This window comes from Rhodnius prolixus, unplaced genomic scaffold, assembly GCF_049639745.1.
Source record: "Rhodnius prolixus isolate KJV_2025 unplaced genomic scaffold, Rpr scaffold_9, whole genome shotgun sequence".
NCBI lineage: Eukaryota > Metazoa > Arthropoda > Insecta > Hemiptera > Reduviidae > Rhodnius > Rhodnius prolixus.
Window position 1 is genome coordinate 16269727 of NW_027411604.1, and position 15460 is coordinate 16285186.

At 33.4% G+C, this 15460-nt stretch overlaps 1 protein-coding gene across 4 annotated transcripts in view; it reads right to left on the reverse strand.

Annotated features, from left to right (window-relative positions):
• Positions 1-15460, reverse strand: part of Dh44 (corticotropin-releasing diuretic hormone 44) — a 222266-nt gene that overhangs the window by 9810 nt on the left and 196996 nt on the right. For all 4 annotated transcript variants that reach the window (XM_074127559.1, XM_074127560.1, XM_074127561.1 and 1 more), the window contains one exon: positions 4974-5153. In XM_074127559.1, the coding sequence (XP_073983660.1) occupies positions 4974-5147 (174 nt within the window). In that variant the 5' untranslated portion in view covers positions 5148-5153. The remainder of the gene's footprint in view (positions 1-4973; positions 5154-15460) is intronic.

Sequence of the window (15460 nt, forward strand, 5' to 3'; positions counted from 1 at the left end):
AACTTTACATGTACAGCCAAGCATTAGCTTTAATATTAACTATCAAATGCAAGAACAGCCGAATTCCAGTGAAATTAAGGAACAACTTTCACTTTTTCCAATGGTTTTTACTTCTTGATGTCCAAAATAGATCGACCCAACTTGTACAATGTAGCATTGACCTTAATATTAACTATCAAATGCAGGAACAGCCGAATTCCAGTGGAATTAATGAACAACTTCCACTTTTTCCAATGGTTTTTACTTCTTGATGTCCAAAATAGATCGACCCAACTTGTACAATCTAGCATTGGCCTTAATATTAACTATCAAATGCAGGAACAGCAGCATTCCAGTGAAATTAGGGAACAACTTCCACTTTTTCCAATGGTTTTTACTTCTTGATGTCCAAAATAGATCGACCCAACATGTACAATCTAGCATTGGCCTTAATATTAACTATCAAATGCAGGAACAGCAGCATTCCAGTGAAATTAGGGAACAACTTCCACTTTTTCCAATGGTTTTTACTTCTTGATGTCCAAAATAGATCGACCCAACTTGTACAATCTAGCATTGGCCTTAATATTAACTATCAAATGCAGGAACAGCAGCATTCCAGTGAAATTAGGGAACAACTTCCACTTTTTCCAATGGTTTTTACTTCTTGATGTCCAAAATAGATCGACCCAACATGTACAATCTAGCATTGGCCTTAATATTAACTATCAAATGCAGGAACAGCAGCATTCCAGTGAAATTAGGGAACAACTTCCACTTTTTCCAATGGTTTTTACTTCTTGATGTCCAAAATAGATCGACCCAACTTGTACAATCTAGCATTGGCCTTAATATTAACTATCAAATGCAGGAACAGCAGCATTCCAGTGAAATTAGGGAACAACTTCCACTTTTTCCAATGGTTTTTACTTCTTGATGTCCAAAATAGATCGACCCAACATGTACAATCTAGCATTGGCCTTAATATTAACTATCAAATGCAGGAACAGCAGCATTCCAGTGAAATTAGGGAACAACTTCCACTTTTTCCAATGGTTTTTACTTCTTGATGTCCAAAATAGATCGACCCAACATGTACAATCTAGCATTGGCCTTAATATTAACTATCAAATGCAGGAACAGCAGCATTCCAGTGAAATTAGGGAACAACTTCCACTTTTTCCAATGGTTTTTACTTCTTGATGTGCAAAATAGATCGACCGAACTTGTACAATCTAGCATTGGCCTTAATATTAACTATCAAATGCAGGAACAGCAGCATTCCAGTGAAATTAGGGAACAACTTCCACTTTTTCCAATGGTTTTTACTTCTTGATGTCCAAAATAGATCGACCCAACATGTACAATCTAGCATTGGCCTTAATATTAACTATCAAATGCAGGAACAGCAGCATTCCAGTGAAATTAGGGAACAACTTCCACTTTTTCCAATGGTTTTTACTTCTTGATGTCCAAAATAGATCGACCCAACATGTACAATCTAGCATTGGCCTTAATATTAACTATCAAATGCAGGAACAGCCGAATTCCAGTGGAATTAATGAACAACTTCTACTTTTTCCAATGGTTTTTACTTCTTGATGTCCAAAATAGATCGACCCAACTTGTACAATCTAGCATTGATCTTATTATTAACTATCAAATGCAGGAACAGCAGCATTCCAGTGAAATTAGGGAACAACTTCCACTTTTTCCAATGGTTTTTACTTCTTGATGTCCAAAATAGATCGACCCAACATGTACAATCTAGCATTGGCCTTAATATTAACTATCAAATGCAGGAACAGCAGCATTCCAGTGAAATTAGGGAACAACTTCCACCTTTTCCAATCCTTTTTACTTCTTGATGTCCAAAATAGATCGACCCAACATGTACAATCTAGCATTGGCCTTAATATTAACTATCAAATGCAAGAACAGCAGAATTTCAGTGAAATTAAGGAACAACTTCCACTTTTTCCAATGGTTTTTACTTCTTGATGTCCAAAATAGATCGACCCAACATGTACAATCTAGCATTGGCCTTAATATTAACTATCAAATGCAGGAACAGCAGCATTCCAGTGAAATTAGGGAACAACTTCCACTTTTTCCAATGGTTTTTACTTCTTGATGTCCAAAATAGATCGACCCAACATGTACAATCTAGCATTGGCCTTAATATTAACTATCAAATGCAGGAACAGCCGAATTCCAGTGGAATTAATGAACAACTTCCACTTTTTCCAATGGTTTTTACTTCTTGATGTCCAAAATAGATCGACCCAACTTGTACAATCTAGCATTGGCCTTAATATTAACTATCAAATGCAGGAACAGCAGCATTCCAGTGAAATTAGGGAACAACTTCCACTTTTTCCAATGGTTTTTACTTCTTGATGTCCAAAATAGATCGACCCAACATGTACAATCTAGCATTGGCCTTAATATTAACTATCAAATGCAGGAACAGCAGCATTCCAGTGAAATTAGGGAACAACTTCCACTTTTTCCAATGGTTTTTACTTCTTGATGTCCAAAATAGATCGACCCAACATGTACAATCTAGCATTGGCCTTAATATTAACTATCAAATGCAGGAACAGCAGCATTCCAGTGAAATTAGGGAACAACTTCCACTTTTTCCAATGGTTTTTACTTCTTGATGTCCAAAATAGATCGACCCAACTTGTACAATCTAGCATTGATCTTATTATTAACTATCAAATGCAGGAACAGCAGCATTCCAGTGAAATTAGGGAACAACTTCCACTTTTTCCAATGGTTTTTACTTCTTGATGTCCAAAATAGATCGACCCAACATGTACAATCTAGCATTGGCCTTAATATTAACTATCAAATGCAGGAACAGCAGCATTCCAGTGAAATTAGGGAACAACTTCCACCTTTTCCAATGCTTTTTACTTCTTGATGTCCAAAATAGATCGACCCAACTTGTACAATCTAGCATTGGCCTTAATATTAACTATCAAATGCGGGAACAGCAGCATTCCAGTGAAATTAGGGAACAACTTCCACCTTTTCCAATGCTTTTTACTTCTTGATGTCCAAAATAGATCGACCCAACATGTACAATCTAGCATTGGCCTTAATATTAACTATCAAATGCAGGAACAGCAGCATTCCAGTGAAATTAGGGAACAACTTCCACCTTTTCCAATGGTTTTTACTTCTTGATGTCCAAAATAGATCGACCCAACATGTACAATCTAGCATTGGCCTTAATATTAACTATCAAATGCAGGAACAGCAGCATTCCAGTGAAATTAGGGAACAACTTCCACCTTTTCCAATGCTTTTTACTTCTTGATGTCCAAAATAGATCGACCCAACATGTACAATCTAGCATTGGCCTTAATATTAACTATCAAATGCAAGAACAGCAGAATTTCAGTGAAATTAAGGATCAACTTCCACTTTTTCCAATGGTTTTTACTTCTTGATGTCCAAAATAGATCGACCCAACATGTACAATCTAGCATTGGCCTTAATATTAACTATCAAATGCAGGAACAGCAGCATTCCAGTGAAATTAGGGAACAACTTCCACTTTTTCCAATGGTTTTTACTTCTTGATGTCCAAAATAGATCGACCCAACATGTACAATCTAGCATTGGCCTTAATATTAACTATCAAATGCAGGAACAGCCGAATTCCAGTGGAATTAATGAACAACTTCCACTTTTTCCAATGGTTTTTACTTCTTGATGTCCAAAATAGATCGACCCAACTTGTACAATCTAGCATTGGCCTTAATATTAACTATCAAATGCAGGAACAGCAGCATTCCAGTGAAATTAGGGAACAACTTCCACTTTTTCCAATGGTTTTTACTTCTTGATGTCCAAAATAGATCGACCCAACATGTACAATCTAGCATTGGCCTTAATATTAACTATCAAATGCAGGAACAGCAGCATTCCAGTGAAATTAGGGAACAACTTCCACTTTTTCCAATGGTTTTTACTTCTTGATGTCCAAAATAGATCGACCCAACATGTACAATCTAGCATTGGCCTTAATATTAACTATCAAATGCAGGAACAGCAGCATTCCAGTGAAATTAGGGAACAACTTCCACTTTTTCCAATGGTTTTTACTTCTTGATGTGCAAAATAGATCGACCCAACTTGTACAATCTAGCATTGATCTTATTATTAACTATCAAATGCAGGAACAGCAGCATTCCAGTGAAATTAGGGAACAACTTCCACTTTTTCCAATGGTTTTTACTTCTTGATGTCCAAAATAGATCGACCCAACATGTACAATCTAGCATTGGCCTTAATATTAACTATCAAATGCAGGAACAGCAGCATTCCAGTGAAATTAGGGAACAACTTCCACCTTTTCCAATGCTTTTTACTTCTTGATGTCCAAAATAGATCGACCCAACTTGTACAATCTAGCATTGGCCTTAATATTAACTATCAAATGCGGGAACAGCAGCATTCCAGTGAAATTAGGGAACAACTTCCTCCTTTTCCAATGCTTTTTACTTCTTGATGTCCAAAATAGATCGACCCAACATGTACAATCTAGCATTGGCCTTAATATTAACTATCAAATGCAGGAACAGCAGCATTCCAGTGAAATTAGGGAACAACTTCCACCTTTTCCAATGCTTTTTACTTCTTGATGTCCAAAATAGATCGACCCAACATGTACAATCTAGCATTGGCCTTAATATTAACTATCAAATGCAGGAACAGCAGCATTCCAGTGAAATTAGGGAACAACTTCCACCTTTTCCAATGCTTTTTACTTCTTGATGTCCAAAATAGATCGACCCAACATGTACAATCTAGCATTGGCCTTAATATTAACTATCAAATGCAAGAACAGCAGAATTTCAGTGAAATTAAGGAACAACTTCCACTTTTTCCAATGGTTTTTACTTGTTATTTTTCAAATTATATTGACTATGCGAGAACAATCAAGGATTAGCCTTAAAAGAAATAAAAATAAAGACCTGTAATGGTGGTTGAGGGCGAAGTGGTTGGTCGATGAAATAGTATCTTGTGTTGTGAGCCGGAGGTAGTGGAGGCTCCCATTTGTCTTGCAGAAGATTGTGTGCTCGTGTGTCCTGCAAGGATCCATGGACAGCGCCCACCAGACAGGCCACCCAAACACACTTGATCCACATCACCAACTGCAAAACAAACAAAATAAATAATTGCTTAGGAAAATAATGGTTATAGATATGGTAGAATAGAATTAGCTGTCTTGTTAGATGCAGTAAAGAAAAATACGTATTTCCAGCTTCAATGTGTGGACCATGATGACCCAGAGAAATGGGGTAAAGTAGGGTTTGAGTACTCAATTCAAAGTTGGTATAAATAAAATTTCTCTCGTATTGCAAGGGTCTTTTCAACGGGCATCCTGACTAAAATGTTAAACCAGTTAGTTCAATAAATCTGCTGGCAGATTCCAATCAATTTTCCGAAATGAAGAACCAAAACAAATCTTCTGAGTACAGCAGTTACTACACTCTTAAGATGCATGAAAATTGAAAATCGATCAAATTAATGGAAAGAAGTTGTATGAAAATAGTAAAAACCAAAGATATATTTCAATTAGCGAGTGCAATTTGAGAATATAAGACTAATTAAAAAATTTGAAGGCAAAAATAACACAATGGTTTGTAGCATCTCTAAATATAAAAATACAAGAAATAGTAAAATATAATAAGTATGTTTTTCATATTTCATAATATTTCAGTATCTGTCTATTAAATTACAAAAGTACAAATATAAACTAAAATCAATAAAAATAAATAATGAATAGAATATTTTGTATATTGAAATGTAAAAAATAAAACTTAATGTTCTTATCCTAAGTTAACAATAATTAAACACATTTTTGTTATGACAATGCATTTTCTTTGCATCTACGTCTCTATCCTCGACACGTTAGAGAATTTTTAATTTATATACTACACTTATATTTAGATATTTTACCAATTTCTTGGGATCAAAGCGATTAGGAAGCCACTAATAATGTTTATTACCAAGACCCATCCAGATATTTTGATTGGTTTTAACCTGAATTCTCTCTCTCCCCTGTATCATTTTGGGAATTATATAAACATACTTCCAATTTTCCGATTAAACAATTATTCTTAGAATTACAGATAAATGGATTCCTGTATAGATATAGTAGAATTAAACCATATCATCTTGTATTAGAACAGCAATTTCCTAAATAATGTTTATATTGTATTATTATTAAAAATTAGCGAATTATTAAAAACCTTTTATTTGTTCATTTATTTTCACGCAGACAAACCGTATAATCATTTCTAGGTGCATCAATGGCTAGGTACTTAATAAAGTCAAAAATTGCACGTTCAAATCGACAGAATATTGTCACATAAACATATAAAAACGGTGGGATACTCCCTCCGAAGATCACGTATTGATCACTGTTGTGACAATACAATAAGTATAGACAATTTTTAAATGTCATGTTTCTCGATCTACAAAAGAAAATGACAACAGATTGATTTTGTATTTGTTTAAATAATTTTTTTCTTTTTTTAACAAATAGAGCTCAGATCAGCTTATAAACAAGTTAATAATAAATTTAAAAAAAACTTTTCAAAGTGAATTTACAGCGTCCCAAAATGGTATTTAAAATAAGCAGCTTATTGGCTATTATCTAGAAAGTAAAGGAAAATCTCGGATAATTAGAGAGTAGCGTGGGAGAGAGTAAACATTTTTGCAACGTTTTATCAAGTGCCATTATCATTTTAAGAGATATTTATTTGAATATTCGAAATTAATATACTTTGTTTTTGTGAAAAATAAAAGAGGATTAGTTTATTAAACCAATACGTCAATAGTCTTTCCAAAATTTCTGTTAAGCTAGTTTGTAAAATATTACAATACCATGAAGAAGATAGCACTTTTGTAATTGTGCTGCATTATGGTAGTAACGCTTCTATAATAATAATAATAATAATAATAATAATAATACTTTATTTTTAAAAAGTATATAAGTACATTAAATTTTCAGTACAAAAGTATAATAGGCATGGCTACATGCAGCCGTCTGCCAGAGTTTACTAATGTTTAAATGAAAATACTCTTTCTCAATAAAACAAAGAAAGCTAGACCTAAAAAGATATGAAATAAAAATGAATAAAATAAATAAATAAAAATTATAAACATAAAATAATAATAGTGAACTGTTACAGAACAAAAAAGAAAACATTTATAACAAATTAAATAAGAATGTACAAAAACGAAAAAAAGTTCAAAATAAATATTACAAAAAATAAATGAAATGTACATGAAAAGAAATTCTAAGAAGAATCCACAATCCAGATATACCGAACTCTCCAAGCATGACGAGCATAGCGGATCAATGGGCGAGGATTTACTTGGCCGGATAAATAAGCAATAATTTCATCCCTTGCAAGAGTTTTTTTTAGCTTATTGAAATAAAGAACTCGAAATTCCGCCAATAGAGGACACACACCCAGAAAATGATATATCTCTTCGCGGGTATTGAAGTTACAAAGAGAACACATTTCAAGGTCGGAATCTCTCTCAAGCCAAGGTCTACCATTTAAATATAGTAACTCTCCCCTCAGCTTAAATAAGCGAAGTTCAGAGTGGCTTAGATTCTCGGAGAAAGAGACCGTAACCTTTTCCCGATGGTCCGAAATCAAGACTCTATACAATAAAAACCGGTCGGATGCTAATGCACGATTTACAGACTCCACCAGACGAGACTTATTAATAGCATCTGAAAGTTGCAGAAGTTGTTTAGGACAATCAGAAGGGTCAACCAAAGAGAAATGAAAATCATATTGGTAACACCTGGAGAGAGTGAGCCAATGTTTAAACCAATAGACCTTATTATTAATAATATGGAGGGCAACAATTTTAGATAGGCGGTGATCAGGTAAAGAAAGAACTTTAATTAAATATTTTATGTGCAAATGAAGGGTATAGGATTCAAAAGGAGGCAACTCAGTCTCTATGGCTAACATGTAAGAAGGTGATACTAATGGTAAACCATACAACTTCTTTATAAAAAATCTTTGAAATTTTTCTAAGATTTCATAAGATTGAAAGCCCCAAACTTGGGAGCCATAGCAGACTACTGCGCGTGAGACACTTTTAAAAACTTGTATTTTAGGTAACGCTTCTATATTATTGCATAAAATAATACAAAAAACAAAGTAAATTATGCTTAGAGAATTGAAGAATTTGAAACTTGTTAGTTAACTAGAAATTTAACAATCATTTTAAATTTATTCATTGAACCTAAGAATAAGGCAAACTTCAAATGGTGTCTAAATAAATACATAACAAATATAGGCTTCTCTTAGATTTTCTTTTCTTAGAAGCCACTAAATTCATTTTCTGGTAATGATCAGTATTGTTTGTAGGATGAGAACACAGTGCGGAGGCCAACAGTGCACTGAGAAGGCTTCGGTTGCAAATCAAAAAAATTCTGTTTTTTTTTCGCCAGAAAGAAGTACATGATTTCATCACCTTTTTTATGAGCAAAGAACAAGGTCCTGCAAATAAAAGGCCACATTCGAGCCAAGCAGAGCCAGCTCTCTCTTCAGGGTGGCTAAACTAGCACAAAGTCCATCAAATTGAAATGTTAAATGTTTGTTAGATACTCCGATTTTAATTGCATCCAACTTACGAGGGTCGTTTGAAAAGTCCGTGCAAAAATAAAAACTACTTAATTTTTGGGGGTAAACCTTTTTTATTTTTCAACATAGTCTCCTTTTAGGCTTATGCACTTCGTCCAACGCTGCTCTACTTTGTTGATCCCTTCCGAATAATAGGATTTGTCCAAGTCTGAAAAATAGCCATTCGTTTCTGCAATCACCTCCTCGTTTGAATAAAATCTTTTTCCCGCCAGCCATTTCTTCATATTGGGGAACAAATAGTAGTCCGAGGGAGCCAAGTCTGGAGAATAGGGGGATGTGAAACGAGTTGGAACCCTATTTCCATTAATCTCCTTAACAAAAACTTACAGTTTTAAAAGTTAAGTATAAGGGTTGATTAAACGCCAAAAGGTACACAAATCAGCAGTTCCCAACATTTCATTAATACTTCATTGATATAATTTAAGTAATTTTACTGCATTAACTTTTCCTTCACATTTTTTAGAATTTATTAGATGTCACAGACCCTTATGCTGGCCATTTTCGTCTACAAAATATTTACTCAAGTAGCACACCATTTAACTTAGATTGACTGTAATATCTATTTATCTATAATAATCAAACTATTAATCACAGGTGAAAAAGAAAACGTTATAAAAAATATAAAAAAAATAAGAGGCTAAAAAATTCATAAACTTTTTTTACATCAATAATTTTATGCATTTATTTTTATTTTTAAATAAAAATCATTGGTTTAAGTTCATTCTTCGATTAAAGTAATTGTTATTTTATGTTGTAGTCAAACGTTTGTAATAATAAGTAATAAATAATCTGGCTTTATCGCAAATAATATAGTTTTCTTCAATTACATTCTCAATCTAGGTGTTCTTCCCACAATGTTATATATATGTAATATAAAATAAAGAAAATAAAGATATGCATATTTTTAGGACAGCTAATTATTCCAGTATTTTACCATAAGTAAAATTAGGGGGACTAAATTAAATTACAATTGAGAAATGAGTAAATATTGTTGAATAATCTACTTGTTATTAAATGTATGTTATTTGTGCTCACGAATATTTCGGTAAGACGAATTTAAGACTGAAATATTGTTTTGAATCCTCCGTGATTGAAATTTAAAAAGTGGCCGACTCTAACTTTGTTTTTTTCTACTTTAACATGCATGTATATGTGACTACTCAGAATAATTCATCACTCATTTTATCATAATTATAATAAAAAAATATTATGAATGAACTGGCCAGCATAAGGGTCTGTGACATCTAATAAATTCTAAAAAATGTGAAGGAAAAGTTAATGCAGTAAAATTACTTAAATTATATCAATGAAGTATTAATGAAATGTTGGGAACTGCTGATTTGTGTACCTTTTGGCGTTTAATCAACCCTTATACTTAACTTTTAAAACTGTAAGTTTTTGTTAAGGAGATTTTTGTACCTTTTGGATAGATTTTCCTTTTTGTCTATTTGCAAAGTTACGTCTGCTTTACAGATTTTTTAAAATTTGGAATAAGGTATTCTATCATTATAACCTGATAAGGTGTTAAATCGGAACCGTAACTACCACTGGAGAGATCTTTTTAAAGAATGATTATAGTTACGGTCCCCAAACCATCCTCAATAACCATTTTTTTGAGAAAGCGTTTTGAATAAAATAGGAAGGTATTTGTACGTAAATAGCAAAATTAAACTGCGATTTCAGTACTTCCTTTTAAGAGGAGCAAGAAAAATAAACTGCGATTACAGTACTTCTCCCTAAAAGGCAAAGATTTTGAATCGAACGACAATTCATTGATGTAAATCGGTTCACTCATTGATAATTTTAACGATTGCAGTACTTCCTCTTAGTAGGTGTAAGAGCATGATGGCACTTCACAGCCACATAGAGGAGCTTTAATCACTTCTTCGTGCTAAATTTTATCAAAATCGGACTAAGCTTTGTAGAAATATTGGTAATAATAGTTTCAGAAAGGGCCTTATTTGGGTGGGGCGAACTCCCCTCCTTATGAGGCATAGCGTCGAGACTTTTAAAGTACAAATCTGTACAAAATTTCGATTCGAATGACACTTCATTCATGAAAATCGGTTCACGTGTCGATAATTTGAAACGATTGCTATACTTCCCCTTAACAAGTGTAAGAGCAGATCGTCGCTTTATTGTTAGGTAGGGGAGCCCTAACCCTATCATCCTACCAAATTTTATCAAAATCGGGCCAAGATTTACAGAGTAATTAGTAATAATAATTTTGGAGGGGGCCTTACATAAAGGGGGCTAACTCCTCTCCCATTCAATGTACAGGGCCGAGACCCCCAAAAGGCACATCTACATAAAATTCCGAATCGAATGACACCTCATTCATGAAAATCGGTTCACGCGTTTAGGCGCTACGTTGTTTACAAAAAAGGTAACAACAACAAGAAGAAGAAGAAGAACAACAAGAACAAGAACAACAACAATTTTTGAAAAAGCCGTTTTTGCTCATTTTCAGCAACTTTTTTCTCAAAACCTATTAGATCTGGGTTGTTGCAAAAAATTACAGTCATAAAGGAGGATTTGCCCTTTATTTTAAAGAAAATTTGGGAATTTTATCTTTTATAGAAAAAGAGAAAAAAATTGTCAAAGTTGGGTGTTTTTCAACGTTACGCTTTTTCGTGCAGTTTTTGACCATCAACCCTTATACAACTGTCCTACCGGACAGTTTTAATTTTGCGACCACAAGGTGTGAGCTGATTTTGAAACCACTTATAAACTGTTCTAATCGAAGGTGCAGGGATACCATAATGTTTATCAAGCTTCTCTTTAGTCTCCTGAGGCGTTTTGCCTTTCATAAAGTAGTGTTTAATCAACACACGAATTCTTTTTCGTCCATTTTTTGAAAATCACTCGACTTCCTCGATTCAAACGAATGCCAAACACAAAGAAATAGACCGATCTGGCTGAAACTTGGTGTGTGTTCTTCCAAGAGATGCTACTAACTAAACATAACCTCGATACGCGCCAGTGGTGCTATCTCTCTGACTTTGCACGGACTTTTCAAACGACCCTCGTAGTTGCCTGGCAGATGACAGCCTTTGTAGGTTCTGCCAGGAAGAAGAGGAAACTGCACTGCACGTGTTGTGTCAGTGTGAGGGGCTTGTATGGCTAAGGATGTTACTTCTCGGGGAGGAAAAACCAAGGCCTGAGAGCTTTACCCAGGAGTCACTCTCCAGAATTAAGAGTCTAATTAAACGGACGGGTCTGGAGGGTGAGCTCTAAAAGTCGGGGAGCCACAATAGATCCAAAGGGGTCGCAGTGGCGTAGGCCTTGTGGCCGCCCTTATTTAATCTTAGATCTTAGACCCTCGTAGTTGTGTGTTATATTAAATCAGGCGAGACGAAGGTAAGTTGTATTTATTTCTTTTGTTTTCAACAAGCAACTTGATCAATGATTAAAAAAACAAAAAATGTCCTCTACAGACGTCTTAAAAATAAACTTTTCAGTTATTTCAATAAGATTGTCTAATGTAGCAGAGTTAGTTAAAATTCAGTGAAGTTTCATAACAATCCCTTAATATGTACTCTTGTCGTTGGAGAAGTCCGTTCGTACTGTGCTGCACTCATTACAGTGCTGCGACTACTATTAAACACTTGTTTAAAATAGAGGCAATGCAAGCTACAGCTTTAGTTTTCTATTAGTAGGAAAGCACAGTTTTCCGTAAGAACAGTCAAGGTAATTTGACATCTAAATCTAAATTTAATGTTGCTAATAATTAAAAATTGTGAAAGAAAAATCTAGATGAAACTTGGTTAACCAAACAGAAAACTTACAATTTGAGTTTTTGCTGAAAGTTTTATTGTTTCTTCTTCTTTAAGGATCGAGAGTGATATGAGAAAGTGATAGTGGTTCGTAAAAAGGAGAACCATTCACGACCATGGTTTGGAACAATCTTATCCTATTCGAAAGTGGTTAAAAAGAAAAACAAAAAATGCTAAAAGCTACAGGTTACTGTAGCCTCTGGAAAATAGATCTTCAGTAAACCTGAGAGGCTCACTCGCCATTTCGTCAACCGAGAAAAATTTATTAAATCAAATAAACTTAGTAAAGGCTTGAAAAACAAAAAGTTATACGTGGAACATGCATATTATTATGCATTAACATTCCACTTGTTAAACCTATGTACTTAACTTATTTTATTTAAATTGTTAAATTCATATCGTTTTGGTAATCAGAGTTTTTATAAAGTAATATATTTATCTTATGGCGCTTACTACTTACACCTAATTGTGCCTAAGATGAATTTTTTTCGATCTGGCTCTGCTGTAATTTGTAATTTTCTCAATGTTAAATTTACATTTCTGTGTAATTTCTATTAGTCCATAAAATAGTGCAAAAATCACGCAACGAATTAGTGACATGAAGGCGTATAGCTGTGCCTATCGAAAAAAGCATTACTAAGTTCAATAAGAACTCTGCTTTCAACAACCACCTCTATGCGTTTTCTAGTAGTTGGACATTAAACTCGCCAAAAAGTCAGCTAAATTTTATTATTATTGTTTTTTTGAGTCAATAAAGAAGTAATAAACGATAGAAAAAATGGTAATGTTTAAGAAGTAAGAGTTCAGGGTATTGATATGGGGGAATACAGACTGTCTTGAGACAGGAGAACCAATGCTCTTGGAACACCCTTGTCAATGGGGTTATCAATTCAGCAACATACACATGAATATCAATAGAAACTGCAGACATTGAAATGCCATTTCCTACGCACAAATGTTCAAATGTGATGCCACATATGAATAAGAACCATGGTTCTGCACCACCATACTTTCTGCAACATAAATAATAAATATTAGATATATGGGCAATTTTATTTTTAGATTGCTTTTCCAAAACAATATGCAATATTCCTTGTACTGCACAAGCTAGTTGTACGACTGTTATTGAGTAGGTACAATAAATCCATGGCTCTCGACATAGTCGTTGGCCAGTTTCAAAGAAATAATATGTTCAGTGGCAATAGAGGCATTTCTTCTCATTAATCAAGTTCAAAAATATAATTTTTATAGCATGTTTTCTATTTACAATTTAAATTTTCTTGTAATTAATTTACATGCTAAGATTTTATTATATCTTTAGTATTTTGGTAGTCTTGCTTGACCATAAATGGAGTTCTCTTAAGTTTGGGGATGTAAATGTAGAAAAACAAACTTTTTAAAAATAATTTTAAAAAGATCACAGAAAAGTAATAGAAGTTATTGGAAAATGGAAGAGCTGGAAACAAGTACGCCTTCCACCCCGTCAAAAAAGCTAAAAACCTATTATAAGTTGGAGAGATAAATAAATGGAAAAGAGACTTCTGTATTTAATATTGTTGAAAGTAAGTTAGCCGAGTTAAATAAGACGTTCAGAGTCTGGCTAATAGAGTGCACTTTTTGAGCTTATTTTACTTTCTTTATTTGACAACAAAGTTAGTGGCTGGTTGAATTTAAATGGAAATATTCCAAGGTTTCACAATACTGTACCTCTCTTTAAATATTACTCAATTAAAATACTAAGTTTATATGCTAATTTTCAATAACTTAAATTTAGTTTTGGTCAAAGTTAAACAATTCTTAAAGACACACAAAGCTTTAATACTTCAGTCTATGAATATTTAATAACCTCAACATTTATACTTATATAATTTTGTTTGATTAGGAAACTAATGCTTAAGTTTACACAAAATAAATTCCAAAAAAGCTGAAGTATTATATCTAAGGATTCAAAAAATTAATTAGAGTTGATTGCTCCAGAGTAAAAATTAAAAATTATATAAACATTCAAGATCATTGTCAGCGAAGGAGACAGTGGTGGCTAAAAATCTAGTAAAGTAACTAAATAAAGATAAAAAACAAGAGTAAGCTGAAAGTTTTCCAAGTTTCAAAGTGGAAAATATATGTAAAATCGACAGCTTTTAGAAGATAGTTAATTTGCTTAACAGAACATTAAGAAAGTTTCAGTCAGGGTAAATCATTATGAGACCACAACTACGATTGATCTGATACACCTGCGCATAGCAGTAATACCTTTAAATGTAAAAAAACTGAATTTATTGATAGCAATAATATAATTAATAGTTAGTAATAAAATAAAACAATTAATACAATGTTGTAAGCATGTTAAACTGATTTATACTTTCTAGAATTATTTGGGTTTATTAGAAAAGTTCTAGAAACTAAACTGATGTAAATCAATGGACATCTGTAACAGAGTAACCACGATTTGTTTTGAACTTTAATCAATTTTACTAGTTTCTTAGCTAGTAGAGTTCACAGATGTATTTATTAATAATTGTTTAGAGTTTATTTTACTTAATACAATTGAATCGTTTCAATACTTTGCCATTGTGTTTTCTTGCAATTTTAAAATATTAGCACTTATTGTATCAAATTTTTAATTTAATGGAGACATTTACAGGCTGAAATGTTGGTTCATTGCATCTTCCACAATACACTCTTGCATAAAAGCAATTGTAAATGTTCAAGAGGACTATCTTGGGAGCGACAGTTCTTGACGTTCATCTCCCTATTTTCAAATACTAATTAATCATTGCTGGCCCCTGTACACTTGTTTGTTCTTACTTAGTTATTAGGTTTCTACCTAGGGCTTCTGCTTCTACTTCTGCAAGGAGGCCCCGATCTGTATCCAAAAGGAAGAAAAAACATATAAGCCCCGAATAGCAATTAGTGACTTCGGAAGGAAACCTGGTGAGTTATGAAGACAACGGCGACCAAATCGAAGATTCAAATAAGGTGAATTCTGTTAATTTTAAAGATGGGAAT